The sequence below is a fragment of the Rattus norvegicus genome, chromosome 4 (genome assembly GCF_021556685.1).
Source record: "Rattus norvegicus strain SHRSP/BbbUtx chromosome 4, alternate assembly SHRSP_T2T, whole genome shotgun sequence".
NCBI lineage: Eukaryota > Metazoa > Chordata > Mammalia > Rodentia > Muridae > Rattus > Rattus norvegicus.
The window spans coordinates 180,188,234-180,207,558 of record NC_141537.1 but is presented as its reverse complement, the minus strand read 5'-3'; the positions used below and the strand labels follow the sequence as shown (position 1 = coordinate 180,207,558).

General features: G+C 47.0%; 1 protein-coding gene across 15 annotated transcripts in view; it reads right to left on the bottom strand.

Annotated features, from left to right (window-relative positions):
- Positions 1-18,429, bottom strand: part of Irag2 (inositol 1,4,5-triphosphate receptor associated 2) — a 57,445-nt gene extending 39,016 nt beyond the window's left edge. For 7 of the 15 annotated variants that reach the window (XM_087658952.1, XM_087658950.1, XM_087658958.1 and 4 more), the window contains exons 1-5: positions 18,092-18,303; positions 7,035-7,109; positions 5,277-5,382; positions 3,342-3,492; positions 2,744-2,825 (exon numbers count right to left, since the gene is read on the bottom strand). In XM_087658952.1, the coding sequence (XP_087515078.1) occupies positions 2,744-2,825; positions 3,342-3,358 (99 nt within the window). In that variant the 5' untranslated portion in view covers positions 3,359-3,492; positions 5,277-5,382; positions 7,035-7,109; positions 18,092-18,303. 15 annotated transcript variants of the gene reach the window in all.
- Between the last annotated feature and the right edge of the window lie 896 nt (positions 18,430-19,325).

Below are 19,325 nucleotides of genomic sequence, written 5' to 3'. Positions count from 1 at the left end.
CCCAGGGAGAAACAGCATCGTCCCGGGGAACGCCCAGACAGGCATACATGATTTATCGTGATTTAAGCCCTGCCTGGTTTGGCTGAACTACAAAGATAACACCAGGCAATGCTGGGGAAATAAAGGTAGAAATGCAGGTGTGGTGGGTGGCAGACCGGCTTGAGCAGGAGGTGAGCAGAAGGAACAGAAATGGACAGAGACCATGGCATGGCGTAAAGCCAGGGGTCAGGGAAAGGACAGCATCTCCACTGTGAACTCTGGCGACCCCGGATTATGGGTTCTGCTCAGGTTTCTCTTGTCCTTATTCTAATCCCCGTTCTCATCACGCGTGAGAACACTCAGAATCAGAGCTTGCCATTGGATGCTCAGGGGGTGGGTGGCGCGTGAAGGGGGAGCTTTCTTTTGGAGACTCATTCAGGGGACAAGGCAGGGGAGAGGCGTCAGTCTCCGGCTGTAGAGCATGTTTGGGGAACAGAAACCTGGATATGAAGAACCGGTAGTTCACGCCACTGTACGGCTGACAGACCGAGGCAGCTTCCTGGGGTTGTAAGAAGGGGGCATTGGCTTTGCAGAGGACACAGACATTCTTCCGGCATCGTGCTCGAGAAGTGTCTACTGTGACTCTGGGGCTTCTGCTTCTGGGTGGATGTCGTCAAGACCTCAGACAAAACAGCTCAGCCACAGACCCCGCCGATGGGACCACCAGCTCCGGTCAGATGCACAAAGTAGTCCGTCCCTTAGGCATCAGACCACCAGGGACCGCAGCGAAGGAGGCAGTGAACTAAGAGAGATGTTGAAAGCCCAGGTCCTTTGAGGCTACAGGAAGCTGAATTTGAACCCTGAGTTTGTTACTTACTAGTTGAGCCATCTTCGACAAATGAGTTAACTCCCTCAACTTCGGCAAAACTCTGATTGGCCTCCTTGGCCAAAGCAGAGGCCACGCCCCGCTCTGCCAGGGGAAGAGCGGCTCACGGAAATGATTTCCAGAAGCACCACGCTGGCGCTCAACTCATGCTGCCGCTTCCCCCTTTGTGAAATTGGTGCCCGATAAAGAGGAAATTACTAACAACCAAACATCCTGTAAGCGGCTAAGGCCAACTTCCTGTATTAAGACCTTAGAAGAAAGCTAAGTGATAGCCACGGAGGACTTCCGTTCCTTTTAATGCCTGTCCTTAGCTTCTGGGCGAGATGGGTACCAATGACTAGGAATCATACACGAGTAATTATATATAAAAACTATACATAATTACATGTCAGAAATTACAGATGTATAAAAACCCGACGCGTGCGCCTCCTTTACAGGAAGGATGAGGAGAACAACTCAGAAACATAGGTAGAGAAAGAACGACTCGTTTAAAAGTCTGCTGACTGCAGAAGGCCTATTTTCTTTGAAAATAGATAATGGCCAACAGGCATATGCAAAGATGACCGACATGATTATTCATAAGAGGAATGCAAATCCAAACCCAGGAGGGTCTCACTTTGCATTTTCTGAGCTGGCTGCAGTGAAATGGTATGGGTGATGAGGTAGCTGCCGATAGTGACAAAACTGGCCGTTCTGCAGCTTGTCAAGAAAGCAAGCCTGAGTAGGCGGTGATTCTCCTCGTGGGTCACCACACAGTAGCATTTAAGACAGTTTATATAGAGACCTGTGCACTGATAGCCACAGACGTGTTGTTCCCAGAAGGCCAGGAAGTTCTCCACTGCACACCAGCCAGTGAGGAACAGAAGGGTCTGCACAGCGAGTATAGACCCGAGAAGGACTATACGCACAAAACTAAGGCTACCCAGAAGCAGCCAGGCCCAAGAGGCCAGAGAGATTCACTCTGTTTATAGACTTCCATGAGAGACAAGTCTTTAGAGAAAGCAGGTTGCTGGTCGCCTAGGAACGGGGTGTATGGGACAGGGGCGGGGGATGTGGTTGAGGTGTTCCAATGTTATGACAGTTCTCAAAGCTGTGAACAACATCAAAAGAGTTGACTACTTGTTTGGTGTGAGAAGTTTATGGTGGATTATCAGACCCTGAACACCAAGGAAGGAACGAACACACAGAATGTCTGTCTGGCCTGGTGTGGTTCTCCATCGTCCCCATTAGCGAGGAGTACCACTAGCGCCTGCCTCTGGCAACGTGCACTCTTTGATAAGAAGCCAATGCCTCCAAGATTATCTAGCCCCGATCTTGGGTCCTAGAAAGTCTTTGCCATGAGATTTATTACGGCCATTAGCAAATTCAAATATGAAAACAAGATGCGGAGCAAAGTTCAGGCCACTCCACCCAACTCTCCCTTTCTCGCTCAACCTAGATCTTGTTTCTACTTTTATTTTAGATTTGTTTATGTGTGTGGGTCTTTTGCCTGCATGCGTGCATGTGAACCACATGGTGCAGTGCCCACGGAGGCCAGGAGGGGGTCTCATTCTCCCTGTAACTAGAGTTAGGGGTGGTCGTAAGCCCTCCGGTGGGTACTGGGAACTGAGACCAGGTCCTCTGTGAGAGTGTTCAGTGCTTTTAACTACTGAACTGACTTTCCGGTCCATGACCCAGATTTATACTATGCATGGAACAGAAAGCCCCTAAATTACTGAATTTTAACTTCCTGGCTTCAAAGTTAGATATTTCTTACGTACACGAGTCCTAGGATGTCCCATAATATTTCTTATAAAGAAGGGGAGGAAGGAGGAACAGTCCCCAAAGAGATCAGAATACGGTGGTACTGAGAATGAGACAGATCTCTGTCATACTCACATCAGTACTCTGGTTCTCGTTCATTCTGGTACAGTCTAGAAGCTGCGGTCCCAAGACGGAGCCTTCTGTGGGGAGCGGGCACCTGGAGGTAGAGGCAGAAAGAGTGGGCTTTCTGCAAAAATTAGCAGGGTTCTACCAGAGTTCCCCCGTACCCCTCCCCAGACCAGCCTGAGGAGAGCTCCTATTTCCACCAGAGAGAAGTTACTAAGGACAGAAAAGCCAACCAGAAATGAAAATACGACATTTGCAATTCAAAGTCTTGTTTCCTCCGCTGAGGAGCAGAAGGGACTCTCACTGTGGTCATCATCGTTTTCTGAAAGTCAGTCTTTTGGCTTTAAAGGGCAGGCGAGAACAAAGGTGTGGGGTCTGAACCATGCCCAAGACTCATTGCAGACAACTTAGCAGTAAAAATGTGGTGTGCTCCTCAGAGTTCTCTCCTGAAACTCAAAAGCAATGCCTGGATTCTAAACCGTGAGTCCCCAGAAGGCTGGAGAAGCTCCTTCAAAAGGTAGCCAAGAAGTAGTGATGCCCATAAAATACAGCTCCTTAGCAGACACGCACGCCCTTGGAGGAGGGCGGCGGCTGAGACCTCACTTACTGAGATCCTCTTGTCATGTCCAAAGCCCCATCCTGTGCTCCTTGCTCGGGGGTGGGGGCTTTACACGCAGCGTGGGCTGAGTTACTGGCACATGAGATGGGTGTCAGTCCTCTCCTGGGAATCGCTGTGAGGCCGTCAAGACACAAGGCATCTGCAGCAGGGAAGAATGAGAGCAAGAGTAGAGGTGAGTTTCAGATTCAAATTATCTTAAGGATTAAATTTTTCTTGCCCAAGAGGTTGGTTGAACCACATCTGGGAAAGTAAAAGCCAATCCAACCCTATTAACATTTTATTCTGAAACCCCTAGATGCCTAGCTCTATGGAGGTAGAGCCAGCGTTTGTTAAAAGCAAACAACAAAACAAAACCCCACAGACTGAGGTGTGGGTACCGGCGGACAGAAGCCCTGGTCCACCGAGCCCCTAACAGCTCCAACGTGCAGAACCAGCAGACAGCTCTCAACAGCGGCCTGTTTTCCTAAGTGAAATTGTACAAGAACACACAGCCGTGGGCGTTCATCTGAGGAGGCTGCTTGTATGTTTCAGCAGGGATGCCTAGGAGTTGCCATGGAGACCGCAGGGCTAGAAAAGGCCTAGAATGCATGCTACTCAGCCTTCCAGGACTCCTTGGGAGGAAAGCTGCGGGGGCTGTGTTGCCGGGAACCGCTGCAGAGACAAACCACGTCTTTCAGGGAGTGTGGCTGCTGATTTTTGGGGTACAGGAAGATGCCAAGTCTAATCTTTAAAACGACGCAGCTTTCCTATCCATTATGATATTTTGGTTCGTATCCCTGCTCTGCCTCCTGCAGGTGGTGTGGTCGTAGGTAAATCACGTCTCCCCTCAGGGCCCCAATTCGCTTATACGGAAAGGGACACGCGATCTCAGGCAAATTTCGCTTGGTGTTTTTCTGTTTCTTCACCTTTCAAAGTGAGAGCTACAGGCAGGAGACACAGTACTGAAGCACACTCGTTGGTCTTCCAGAGTCCCCTGGTTTGGTTCCCAGGACCTGGTGGCTCACGGTCTCCTGTAAATCCAGCTCTGGCAATCTGACACTTTCTTCTGGTCTCTGTGGGCACCGGGCACCCATGGCGTCCACTTACATATGTTCAGGCAAAACAATCACACACATGAGATAAGATAGGATAGTCTAAAATATTAATAAATATAAATATTAATAGAAATATTCCTCAATGAAAAGTAAAATGGACCGGGAGCCAGGGGAGCAGCTGGGTGGGTAGAGCACCACCGGATGTACTCTGTCTCCAGTCCCACAAACGGTAGACACAGTAAATGGGAATTATGCTGGCGTCCTCCCCATCCGACTGTGTAGAGGGACAATGAAGCTAACAGGAGCGTGGAGAGCACAGGATGCGGCCATAATTCTGCTGTGAGGGTGGTGCCCAGATGAGACTTTTCATGAATAAAACAAACACAGGCAGGGTCGAGGGGCCGTTCGCAGGATGCAATTCTCTGACCTTTGGTGGTTTTACAGAAGGGCCACCAGGTCCCACAATTCACCACTTTCTCCTCACCCTTACTAACTCCTCTAAATCCACATAGGCTCGGACTCCGCAAAGGCCGACGCTCGCTCGCATGCTCTCCCTTCTGTTTTCAGTGCTGGTTGTGCTGTTCCAATTCTACCCGTCCGGATTCTTCCACACACTCTTCTACTTCATTTCCTCCCTCCTACTTCCTTTCTCCCATCTTCTGTGGAGTGTTTTCTGAACCCAAGTCTTGTTACTTGAGAATTTATTCTTCGTTGCATATGATGGCACCTGGTATAGCATGGATCTTCCGGTTTAAATCAATTGACTCCACAGACAAATATCCAATGTATCTCCCTGGACAGTTTCATTGTTATTGATTATTGTCTCTTTCCGGGAAGCCCTCCCCACCTATGTGTGGGAGGGAGCGGGGAGGGGCGTGTCCACACTCACCCAGCAGGGGTGTACACTGGACCTCTAGGAACTTCTGTTTCCAGGTCAGAAGTACCTGATGTCTGCTTCCTTCTTGCCTCTGCTGTGGTTTGTGGCAGGGCCGCTTCTGAATAGAGAACCAGCGTTATTAACTGTCTAAGGGAAAGTTCCACCCCATGGTTCTCAAGATCATTCCTTCAGCTTAAAAAAAGAAAAAGGACTCACTGGGGTGGGAACGGGGTCAACAAACATGAAGTTAGATGAGGAGAGAGGTGGGGGGTGGGTCCCCAGGAGTTTGGAGGGGTGTGAACATGGCTAACTGTATTGTATGAAATTCTCAATTAATAGAAACAGTTCTTAGAAAGGGAGACGGGAGTCAGAGAGCACCGGGTGCTCTTGCAGAGGACCCAGTTTTCGGATTCCAGCACCAGCATGGTGACTCGCCACCATCTATAACTCCAGTGCCTGAGGAGCCAGCACTCTCCTCGGCTTCCTATGGGAAGTGCACACATGTAGTTCACAGACATATGTGCAGGCAGAACACTCACACACATAAAATAAAATAAACACTTAAGATTTCAAAGAAAAAAAGTGGCCAGGATGTGAGAGGTCCCAGGCGAAGATGTCACAGAACAAAGCTTCTCCCAAAGCCACAGCAAATCCAAGTTCTTATTCATACCTGCCCCGCAGTGGAGGCTTAGAGTGAGGGTACCCAGGAGGCAGGCAGGAGCATCCAAATTCAAGATTTGCCTGGGCCACAAAGTGGGTACAGGGCTACTTTGTACAACCCTGTCTCCAAATAGGAAGTTAGAAGGCTGGAGATGCGGTTCAGATACAGCCTTTGCCAAGATCTGTGAGGTTTCCAGGTTCAGTCTCAAGCATCTTCAAACAAAACCAGAGAGAACACCCCTGGACAGCAGTTAACAGGATGCTCAAACACCCCAAGTCCACACAATTCACACCTAGGTAGAAACAAGGCTTAGGGAAGGGGGTAGGGATAATGGGCAAGGCCAGTTTACCCTGTTCTTCATAGTACTGAGGTCAAAAGGAGGATTTCTACCTCTTACACTAGACAGTATAATAAATGAGGAGGAAGAGGAGGAGGAGGAAGAGGAGGAGGAGGAAGAGGAAGAGGAGGAGGAGGAAGAGGAAGAGGAAGAGGAAGAGGAAGAAGAAGAAGAAGAAGAAGAAGAAGAAGAAGAAGAAGAAGAAGAAGAAGAAGAAGAAGAAGAAGAAGAAAGGTATTTACTGACTGGTAAACTTTTGGTAGAAAAGTAATATTCCTCAGTCTTTTCATACATGCTGAGTGACTTTTTAAAAACCATTATTATTGTTTTGTATATGGGTGTTTTGCCTGGCTTTATGTCTATGCACCATGGGAGTATAGCACTCGAGGAAGCCAGAAGAGGGTAATAGATCCCATGGAAATACAGATAGTTGTGAATGGCCAGGAGGGTACAGGGACTCAAGCCCAGGTCCTCTGGAAGAACGGCCAGTGTTCTAACCCCTGAGTTAATTTCTCCAATCCCTGTCCATTTTTTGTTTTCTGTGTGGTTTGAGTGTGTTTTTGTTCTGACACAACAGTGTAGCCCAGGCTGGCCTAAAACACACTACATAAATCAGGCAGTCCTCAGACTCCCAGAGAGCAGCCTGCTTCTGCCTCCTGACTGCTGGGATTAAAGAAGTGCAACCATCATGCCTGGCTTGAATTACATTTTGTTTTGCTATAATAGCCAAATCACAGTGGTTACTTAAGTAATTTAAAAACCTCATGCTTACCAGTCTCTCCTGTAGAAGTCGGTGTCTCTCTGTGCGGGACCGGGGATCATAGTGAGGAGACTCGTCAGCTAAGCCCTGTTGTGAGACAATGACAGAGTCGATTGAAAGACAGACAGACCATAATATAATCAAAAGCACCAGACACAACAGGCCCTAGAGAGAGCCCACAGCCTAAAGAGGCTGAAAATGAGCAGATTTGATCACTATTCTCTGAGGGAAAGCATAACTATAAAATCCTTACTGTATCCCCCTAATTATGTAACCCATGAGTAAGATCCATACACTGAACATCGACACTAAGATCCTGAGGCCGAGTAGAAAGAAGTTTGTAGAGACGCAGCTCACAGAGGCCATAATGGTGAGATAGATCAGTGAGCTCACTGCCAAGCTGATGTACTGGAACCATGAAACCAACAAGATGGGAGGAGAGAAATAACTCTCCCAGGTGGTCCCCTCCCCACACATGCACACAAGTGCATACACATACACACATATGCATACATATGCACATACATATAAATGTCCCAAGCAGTCCCCTCCACACACATACATACATGTACATACATATACACACATATAAATACATACACATACATATACACATACATATAAATGTCCCAGGTGGTCCCCTCCACACACATGCATACATGTACATACACACATGTACATACACATACATGTACATATAAATGTTCCAGGTGATCTCCTCCACACACATACATACATGTACATACATGTACACAAACACATACATATAAATGTAAGTTTCTAAAAGTTAAAAAATAAATAGTTAGTGAACCAACAACCAGGGAGCTTGCATGGGACTGACCAGGCCTGCATGTGTGTTGCAGTTGTTTTGCTTGCTCTTCTTGTGGGGCTCCTGACAATGGAAGCAGGGGCTGTCTCTGACCCTTTTGCCTGCTTTTGGAACCCTTTCCCTCCTACTGGCTGCCTTGTCCAGCATTAATAGGAGAGGAAGTGTCTTGTCTCACTGCAACTTGATACACCATGTTTGGTAATATCCCTGGGAAGCCTGCTCTTTCCTGAGGGAAATGGAGGAGAAGTGGATCTGGGGGAGAGGGGAGGGGAGCGGAGGAACTGGGAGGAGAGGAGGGAGGGGAAACTGCAGTTGGGATGTAATATATGAGAAAAGAATTTTAAAAATTGAACATAAAATAAATTATATACTATATAATATACACATATCTATGTATCTATGTATGTGTGTGTGTGTGTGTGTGTGTGTGTGTGTGTGTGTGTGTATTCATAGTGAACCACCAACCAAAGAGCATACATGGGATAAACCTGCCCCACCCATATGTAGCAAATGTGCAGCTTGGTCTTCATGTGGGTCCTGAACAACTGGAGTGAGGGCCATCCCAAAAGCTGTTGCCTGTTCATGGGATCTGTTCTTCTGGCTGGGCTGCCTTGTCTGGCCTCAGTAGGCGAGGATAAGTCTAGCCTCACAGAGATTTGACAGGCCAGGGTCAGAGTACCCAGGGGGACCTCCAGCTGTCAAAGGACAAGGAGGGGGAGGGGCGGTGAGTGGGATATAAAGTGAATAAATAAAAATAAAATGAAAAAATAATTAAACAGAATAATGCATAATATATAACTATTTTATTTATTATTAAAACATAATTATATCCTATATTTATATGCATATAGTATGTATAATGAAATATAATTATTTATAGTATAGTTAGAAAAGTATGGCTTTAGTTCGAGAGGATGGTGTCTACCAACTATCCATAATGCTGAAAATGTCGCTCTTCTTGGGATGGTTGAACTAGCCTTGAATTCCTGGTCCTCTTGCCACCTCCAGAGGACAAGGACTGCAGATATGCACACCACACCTGTCCAAGCTTCTTTGGAGAATTTTCAAGTTCAAGATCAACTTGTCACAGGGATACCTTTTAGGTACTTTACCTAATTGGTGTGACTTTTTTTCTATATCTCGTTTATAGTTATGTGTCCTGGAAAGAGATGTGTGCAAATACCATTCCTGTTTCATCTATCTCTGTCCTGTGCTGACCTAGCTCGTCCTTTAGGCTCCTGAGTTATGGACTAACGAGGAGGCTCAAATCCATTCTACTTTAGGGTTACGTTGAAGGGAAAGCAGAGAAATGGCTCAGCAGTTAGGGTGCTTGCTGTGAAAGTCTGAGGACTGGAGGTTGGATCCCAGACTCATATAACAAGCTGGGCATCCCACAGATGTCTGTAATGCCAGCTCTGGGGGACCCAGCACCCTCTTCTGACATCCAAGTATTTACACATGCACATGCACACAGTCAGACACACATATACACGAATGAATGAATGAATGAACGAGTGAGTGAATGAGTGAGTCTTGAACTCAGTGGTTGAGTGTAGCCACTGCTCTGCTAAAAGACCTAGGTTCAGTTCCTGAACCCTCATGGCACAACTGTAACTTCAGGATCCAATCTGGTTTTCTCAGATACAAGGCACACATGTACACATACATACGTGTAAACAAAACACAGAGAATAATTTGTAATTAAAACAATAAAACTAAAAATTAATGAGTACTTTAAGAAAAGAACACTTTGAAAGTCTAACCTAAATAGAAGAAAGAAGGAGGGGAGAAAGTGCCCGGGCCCGAGAGTCTAAGGTCAGACCCCTGGCATCGTAGGGAAAATGGGTGTGTCCTACTGTTGGGGGGCACAAGAGGATCACTGTGGGTTGCTGGGCAGTGATCCAACCTAGAAAGGTAAACTTGAGTTTATAAACATATATACTTCCAGAGAGTCAGATGTTGATGTGAGCACTGTCCTCAAGACTGAACTCTACTAGTCTCTGAAATAAAATGTCTGTCTTTCTGTGGGGCTGGAGACGGGGCTCAGCGGTCCAGAGCACAAGCTGCTCTTGCAGAAGACCTGGGTTTGGTGTTGCAGCACCCACATGGCTCCCCACAACCATCCGTAACTCTATCTGTAACTCCAGTTCCAGGAGATCTGCAGGGGCCAGGCACAGACGTGGTTCACGCTCAGTCAAAACAATCCACATATAAAAACACAAATAAATAAGTAAATAAAAAAAACTGTCCTTCTAAGTCGGATGTAGCGGTGTGCACACCTGTCATCTCGACACGTGGGAGCCTGAGCCAGTTCTAGGTCATCCTGGGCTACATAGGGAGACCCCTCCCCCCAACTCAAAAAGCCATATAAAACAAAAGTCATCTTTCTAACGCATAAAATCTAGATACCGGATAACTAACATCTATTTCCCCAATGGCTTAAAGCCTTATCCCCCAGATGTTGGAAATTGGGGATAATACCTACTTAACTCTTTAAGCTATGCGGGAATATATTATTTGGTAGCCCACAGCCTTTGAATCATAGCCAAGAATAGGAAAATAAATCCATGCGAGTTAGTACATGTGTACAAACCCAGAGACCAGAGGACGATAACAAGCTCCCTGATTGACTATCCACCCGTATTTGAGACAGGTTCTCTCACTGAACTGGATCTCACCAGTTCGTCTACATTAGCTGGTATTCAAAGTAATGGAACCTTTTTATCTCTGCACCTTCCTCTGACTCCCCCCGACCCGGTGTCCTCTATTAGGTTTCCCTCCCAGCTCAAATGCTTCCTTTGTGGCTTGTTCCCCACATCTGCTTGAATTACAAATGTGCACGACCATGCCCGGAATTTATCATGGACCATCTGGGAGCTGAACTCCAGTCCTCATACTTGCAAAACAAGCACTTCACCAACCCAGCCTCTGCTAGCCCAGAACTCTTGCTTGTTCCTGTTTTGTTTCTGGGGGTTAGAGTCTTGCTATGTAGCTTAGGCTGGCTCGGAACACTGTGTAGCCTAGCATGGTCTCAAACCAAGGACAGTCTTGGGCCAGCCTCCCAGTACTGGGGTTATGAGTGTGAGCCACCATGCCCTGGACACCCTTTAGGTTTGTGAACCTGTGCTCACTGTAGGAAGCACGCGGATGTCTCCTCCCAGAATACAAGCAGTGGGCGACGCTTCTACAAGTCTAGGGCTTCTCGAGGCCACCTAGCTCCAAAACACAGATGCAAAATTCCCTCACCACGACCAGACAAGACATGAGCAAGAATAATACTGTCTACCGAAAACTCAATTTCACAGCGAGTCGCGGCGATTTCCATATTTTCCATGTGACAGAACAGGTCAGATGATGGCCTCCTGTTTGCATTCGGAGTTTGCATTCTTCTGCACAGCTGGAGCTGCAGAGTTGGGGACGCTCAGGCTTCATGTAGAACCAGGGCAAACAAGGGCCACTGGCCCCTGTTGCCTCCTGTGAGACCAGAGGTCTCAGATGCCCTGCCTCGAAGGAAGCTGACCTAAGCAGCTTTCTAAATGACAGTGCACTGATGGCTCTCAGGCAGAGGACGAATTCTCAACTTACTGCTGCAGATCAAACACCTGCTGTTATCAGAACTGCAGCGTTCATCATCAGTGACGCCACATAACGATCACAGACGTCTGCACAACACAGCACATGTTGCAGGAGATTAAAAAAAAAAAAAAGATCCCTACTTGTTTTGAGTGTTAAAAGACAACAGAGTCTGGACCTGGTGAGATGTCTCAGGGGTCTTGGTACCAACTGTGCAATTTGGTGACCCGGGTTCAATCCCCTGAGGGAACTGACTCCAAACTATTGTCCCCTGACTCCCACAGGCATGCAGTACCGTGAGTGTTAGCACAGATATAAGCTAAAAACCTATACATCAGAGTCGGACGATGGGTGTGTCTCAGTGGTAGAGACACTTGAGGCTCTGGGTTGGCAGGCTGGGAGGTAGCCCAGAGCTGGGGTGTCTCTCAGCCAGCACCAACAACATCAATTAAGCAAACAAAAAACTAAACAGGGTTTCTAGGTTTCCAATTAATACTGCAAATGGGTATATAAATGCAATTTTAAATCAAGTTTGACAAAGAAGCTATCGCTCTAATGATCTGTGTGTTTATTAATAAATAAGCCCTTTGGAAAACCACAAAACCAGAGTCAGCCAGAAAACTGCTCAACATGACGGTTGCTTATAAATATGAACTAAGATTGGGGTCCAAACTGCAAACACTGAAATTGGGGAGCACAGACCCTCATACAGCACTGGAGGACTTTGGGGCACTTGGTATGGTGGGAAATTAAAGATTTGCTTATCATTCTAATTTTATGTGTATGAATGTTTTGCCTCCATCTATGTGTGCACCTTATAAGTGCAGTGCCTGACGAAGCCAGAGGATGGCGTTAGATCCCCTGAAACTGGAGTTGCAGATGGCTGTGAGCTGCGGTATGGGTGCTGGGAACCAAGCTGAGGTCCGGCGGAAGATCAGTAAACGCTCTTAACTGCTGATCCATCTCTCCAGCTTCTTGGTAGAATTTTTTTAAAAAAATTATAGTTAAAACTAAACTGTGACTTATAACTCTGCGCGTAGGTATTATTTGTGGTGAACATGTCCCCGCATAGCTGTGTGCACAATTTCTCACAGTGCCTTTATCTACAACTAAAAACAGCAAGTATTTTTAGATCGCTAATAACAGACAGAATCAATGCATGGGACGCGCACGGAGAAAATGCAGCCCAACAACTCCAACCATGTTACTTGTAAACATAACAGATCTCAGACACGTGTGAGAGGGACAGACAGGAGGTGGAGGACACCTCTGTCCTCCCTCCATTCCAGCCCAGCACAACTGTCTGGGTGGCTTCATGATGGCTGATTGAGGTGAGGCCAGGGAGGGGCGCTCACTGGCAGAAATTCTGAATTTCATATGCCTTTTCAAGCTAGCTGCACAGCACACTTAAGGCCCGAATGTTTTATGACTTTGCATGAAGGAGAGAGTTGAAAAATCACATGGACGAGGGCTTGGCACAGTGTATACCTTTGATCCCAGCACTCAGGAGGCAGAGGAAGGCAGATCTCTGTGAGTTTGAGGTCAATGTGAACTACAGAGTGAGTTTCAGAACAGCCAGAGCAATAGTAAGACCCTGTCTCAAAAGACCAAACACATACACACACACACACACACACACACACACAGAGAGAGAGAGAGAGACAGAGACAGAGACAGAGAGACAGAGAGAGACAGAGGGAGACAGAGACAGAGAGAGACAGAGAGAGACAGAGCAGAGACACAGAGTCAAAGATAGAGACAGAGACACAAGACAGAGATAGAGAGAAACAGAGACAGAGACACACAGAGAGACAGAGACACAGAGATAGAGACAGGCACAGAGACAGAGACACAGAGACAGAGACAGAGAGAAAAGAAAATCATATGAATGAAAATAACTCAGGCATGGCAGTTAAGATCATGTATGCTTTAAGGGTTCAGTTCTAAGCACGCACGTCAAGTTCTGCACGAACACCAGTAATTGTAGCTCATGGGGTTCCAATGACTTCTTCTGGGCTCTGAAAGCAACTGAATTCATGTGTGCACGCACTCAGGCACACACACATGCACACACACACACACACACACACACACACGTAGCGACAATTAATAAATAAAAGACAGTGAGAAAGGAGGGTGTGTGGGAAGATTTGGAGGGAGAAAAGGAAGTAAGAAATTATGTAATTATATTAACTCAGAATAAAATAATTAACAACAACAACAATGTCTACCATTTGAAAGTGCTTGCTGCTCTTTCAGAGGACCTGAGTTGGGTTCTCAGGGCATAAGTCAGGAGGATTCTAACTACCACTAACTTCAACTCCAGGAGGACCCACTCCCCACCCCTTCAAGGACATTTGCAGTCATGTGCATGCGCACACACACACGTGCAAATGGATAAAGGATGAAATAACAATAATAAAGGCCAATAGATAATAAACAAAAAGAAAACAACGCAAGGTTTGTGTGCCATGGAAACCACTTTAAAATGTACTCGACTGTCACTTGCACAGTAAGAAAACTACTCAATTGCTAGGAGCCAGGGAGACGGCACGGACCACACAGGCATTCTGTTCAGAAGGCCTGGAAGGATGTCGGAGACACACAGAAGTAACAGGAATCTCAGTGCCTCCTGCCTGGTGCCAAGGCAGGGCAGAGGCAGGGGAGTTCTGGGGCTGTGGAGGTAAACACAGATCTGTCCTCCAGGTCCTCACCCGTGGGGGAACTGAGAGGCTGGGAGGAGGACCCAGGTGCAGACATTTGTGTGTGACTTTCTCAAAGGCAGTTGAAAAGGCTCCTGCTGCCTGCTTGGCAGCCATAGGCTTCTGGGCTTTTCTGCTGAGGGCTGAAGTTCAACCCTTCCAGCCCTGATCCTAGTTAGGCAGACTGGTGAGATAAGAGAGTTTCCCATGTTAGAGCATGTCATCGCACACAGACACGGCTGCCAAGGAGCGAGAGCATGTACGGGAAGCCTGCTCCAGCAGGACATGCACACCAACTCTGGCCACACCTTAATGCTGTGGTGCATGTGCTCTGTTCCTTGAAATTCCCAGAAGCAGCCTTCCATGAAGGGTAGCCTCTGAGAAGTCAGGTGACTTGCCCAATTTTGGCAGCTGCTCTTGCAGACTTGGTTTCTTAACACAGGCCAGTTTGACTTTAAGCCACCATATTACAGCATCTGCATATCCCATCTACAACTGCATTTTTCTTTATATTCATTTATTTATTTATTCTGCATGCAGGTGCATGCATGCCTGTAGAGTGTGTACGTGTGTGTGTGTGTGTGTGTGTGTGTGTGTGTGTGTGCATGAGCGCACACGAGCACACCCACATGCCACACATGGCTGTGGAAGTCAGGGGATGTCTTGTGGGAATTTTCTTTCTTTTGCTATCTTAGTTCTAGGACCCACACTCAGGTTATAGGACCCAGTGGTAGGAGCCTTTTCCAACCCGGGCCATCCTATCAGCCCTACATCTGTATCTGCATTTGCGAAAGCTTGGCCCTCTACCCACTCAGAACTGCTGAGCAAACTCTTTCACCTTGTTTCCTGATTCGCCCAACCTTTTGCATCTTTCATTTGTTTGTTTTTGAGACAGTGCCTTTCTACATAGCCCAGGCCATCCCCTCATGACCTTCAGAATTGGGACTTAGGCATGCACGGCAACATTCAGCTCCCAGCGCCTTTTATCTATGTGTGTCACTGTCACCCAGATGCTTGTTCCTTCCCTGACGTCCCTCTAGTTTCTGCTGAAGCAGGGCATATGATTGTCACCCTTTGTCTGTCCTCAGAGTCTTCAGGGGGTCCCTTCTCATGCACTCATGTCTTTCACAGAGAGGCCATCAGGAAGAGTTTTCTGTGAGACAGTCTAGTGGAAAGCCTCCCCTAACCTGTGTCATTCACATGTAAACACTATTAGACAATGAGACAGGCTCTTCTCAGGATCCCCCTGAAGGAGTATATTTGGTTCCTTCGGGCAGCCCTCTTGTGATCTGTCAAGTGGCATCATGAGAGCCCAGATTAGCTCTTGCCTGTGTTTCCTATAGATAAGAAGGCTTGGCTATGTTACATGCCTGGCCTCCACCTAAGAATGCTTTTACATTTCTTGTTCAAAGTATCTGCTGATAGTCCAGTATTGCCGAGGGGGCGCAGACCTGTGATCCTAGCATTTACTCCCAGGAGAATGACACAGGAAGATGGAGAACTTAAGGTCATATTTGGCTGCATAGCCATTTCCAGGCCAGTCTGGACTACGTAAGACCCTGTCTCAAAAAAATCAAAGAAGGGGCTGGGGAGATGGCTCAGCAGTTAAGAGCACTGATGCTCTTCCAGAGGACCTGGGTTAGAGTCCCAGCAACCACATGATGCTTCACAACCATAAAAAAAATCCAGTTCCAGGACCTCCAAACCCTCATCTGGCTTCCTTAGGCACCAGACACACACATGGGGCTCAGACATATATGTGGGAAAATCCGAATACACATAAAATAAATAAGAAGAATAGAGTGGCAGATACCCAATACTGCTTATCAACACAAGATACTTGTTTATAATCAAGGAAGAAAGGAAACATGCAGGTGGCCTCAGGATAGATACAATGTTAAAAGAAAAATAAAAGCAACCACTCAGGCAAGCTAACAGCAGGAAGGTGCACTCCACCTTAGAGGCAAATGTGTGCTTAATCTCTCCACAGGTCAGCCAGACCTGCAGCCAAATGACACATGGACTAGGTTCTTCACTGCTGTTCAGATGCCAAATCAAATGTGACCAACCACTTCCTCATTCTCTGTTGTGGGCATTGGTCGTCATTGGCCTGCTCATTTGGAAAAACCAACTCCATCTTGCCACACCTGGCACATGAATCTGAGATGGGTCAGAACAGTCGCTAATTTATTCATCTAGCTGAAGAGTTTCAGAACAGCTGAGGACATTTGACTACCTTTCTTTCCGATTCATAATTCAAGCATCTGACTCAGAACATGCAGGGCCTGGCTGGCGGCGGGGGATGTGTGTGTCTGTGGCTACTCTCCTCCGACACTGATGTCTCAAGTCCACCTGCTATGTACAACATTTTGAAGATGTTAACTGCTCTCTTTGCCCAAAAGTTGATTTTAAAAGGTGTCTGAGAGAGACCTTCAAATAAGGAAATGGTCTTAAGCAAAACCCCCATAGGTGTGTCTTCTCTGGGCAGGCAAAATACAAACATCTACAAGTTCCATGAATTATGGTAGCTTGAGAGCAGGTCCATTGAGGAAGGAAGTCCACACAGGAAAAAAAAAGTGCTCAAGCCAAGGTCACAGCTTTTAATAACATCTCAACCAATTGTCCCTGGAGGCTGGGCTGAAGGACTGTAACCAGCGAGGAACCCAACAGCAACCTTTAGAATGTAGACACTCCTCAGATACCACAGGGAACCCTTGAGGAGGGGGACCCAGGTTCTTACTTGCTCACAGAACTCTGAGATGTAATACCAGTTTCATCGGAAGCAGATGTAAGTGGTTGGTGTCTAAGCATGGCTCTGAAGCACCAGACAGACACAGCTGCTTATCCACACCTCCACACGGCAGCTCTGATCACAAGAGATCCTTCTCCAAAGCTTCCGGAGCAAGGACACTGTGTAACCGTCCTGATTTAAAGAACAGTTTTTACTGCTTTCAGAAACACTGAAAACCAGTGAGTGTGCACAGCCTGAGACAGTAACGATAAAATACTGAACAATGTTGCTATTCTAAAAACAGACAATTCCTTAAATTTTCAGCCACTTCCTCATACCAATAGTGGAAAAGGCACACCAATTCACAACAAACCCAGACCAAGCACCACTTTGATCACACAAGGTGAAGGAATCCTTGTGTCTGACACACACACACACACACACACACACACACACACACACATACACACACACTAAATTAAGATGTTCACTGAACAAAACCAGCTGTCTGGTAAGTGGTGAGGGAAATAACCTTTATATTTTCCATTTCATGTTTCTAGAATAAAGCAGGTTTATAAATAGCCTGACATTTGTAATTTGACAATTGTCTTCTCATATTACTCTTAGTTAAATGCTCAAGAGCCTTTGACTGGCACACCAAAGTCTAAACACCGATTTCAAAAGGTAAAGTGTATTTGAGGACAGGAACGCACACCTTTAATCCCAGCACTCTGGAGGCAGAAGCAGGTGGATTTCTGTGAGTTTGAGGCCAGCATTGTTTACACAGAATTTTAGGTCAGTCGGAACTATACACTGAGACCCTGTCTCAAAAACAAAACTAAAGTGTGCATGTATATCCATACTCTCCTCTCTCTCTCTCTCTCTCTCTCTCTCTCTCTCTCTCTCTCTCGTTAAGTACACATTAAACATTTAAAAACAACTTTACATGTGTATAATATTGATGCAAACTCTTGCACACGAGGCTAAACTGCCATTGAACTAAGTCCCAGCTCTGTTTCATTTTAAACGGAAGGACAGCCAGAGACAAATCTAGCAGCAGCCCGGGGTATGTGAAGGGGTCTGGTCCTGGCTAGAGGCAGAGATCCCGGGGAGTCCTAAGGCACTGCTTCCTAACCCATCCACTGGCTAACCCAGCAGCTGGGATCCAGGAAAATGGCAGAGGTCCTTCCTCCCCAGCTGGGCAACATGAGCTGGGGTGGACTGTGTTACTTACACCAACGCCCCTGGTCTTCTGCTCCTGAGTCTGGGCAGTGCTGGGGACTGTGTTCTTCCGGAATTGTTTCCTCTAGTTCATGTAGCAAAGACTCGCCTGGTGCATAGGCCTCATCCTGATCCCCTGTCCCATATGCACGGGGTCAGCCTGGGTTTGAGCAGCGTGAAGGGCGCTGGGTGCTTGCTTTCTCTTAGGCACAGGAAACTGGAAATGTGCTTTTCTTCTCAGGGAAGTGATAAGCAGCGTAGGCTCAACTTCTGCAATTCTGTTTGTTCGGGCACAGCAGGCCCAACTCCTTCCACCCCAGGGAGTCCTGAGAAACAAGTTAAGCTCTCTGTACTCCCCTCTTTGACCAGCAGGCTGTTAACACCACCTCCTCTGTACCCCTGCACCCCTGCACTCCTTGCACTTCCTCTGCGCGGGCTCACAGCCAGCCTCCAGGGACAACTGAATAGTTCCTTTTTCGTTTGTTTGTTTTGTTTTTTGTTTTGTTTTGTTTTGTTTTTTGTTCCTTCTCCATTTTTGCTTCACAATTTAAGGAACATCTGAGCTGATATCTCTGAGTTTAACGTTGCCAAGACCAGCTGACTCCTGGCTCTTTGTGCCCTGGGCTGTCTTTGTGGAGCTTCTTCCTAGTGGGCGCAACTTGCTTAGCGATGTCTAACTGCTTCCGGCTGAAGTCGACTGTTTAAAAAGTAAAGGAGACAGAGAGAAAAGAGACGAACAGACAGAGACACCTGAGCTTTCAGTGACACTTGAATCACAAGTCACTCTGGGAAACTGGAGACAGGAAAAAGTGAAAGCATTTAGAAAAGCAAAGCAACCCCACTGCTCGAGATCAACCCCTCAGCTCCCTCCGGCTGTTTCGGCTGTTTCGGATGAGCACGTGGCACCACCAGCTCCCCGGCACACTTGTGGGATGCTCGATGTTGGGAGCAGGGTGACGAGTTCAGTTCTTACACACCAACGCCAGCTATTTGGAGGAAAGAGGGTGGGGAGGGAAATGAGTCTTTGTTTCCTGACCTTAGCCTTTCTCCTTTAGACTGTCAGTCATATAGGAAGCAGGAGGAGCATGAGTACCGGAAGTGTCTCCCCCAGCACAGCCGGAAACTCAGTGGATATTCCCACTGTGAACTCGGAGATCATTCTTTACCTCTTATCTCCCACCACAAATGTCCCTGAGCTCTCCGAACTTCTCCTTTGGCACTCACTCCCTGATAGCCAGCAAGACGCA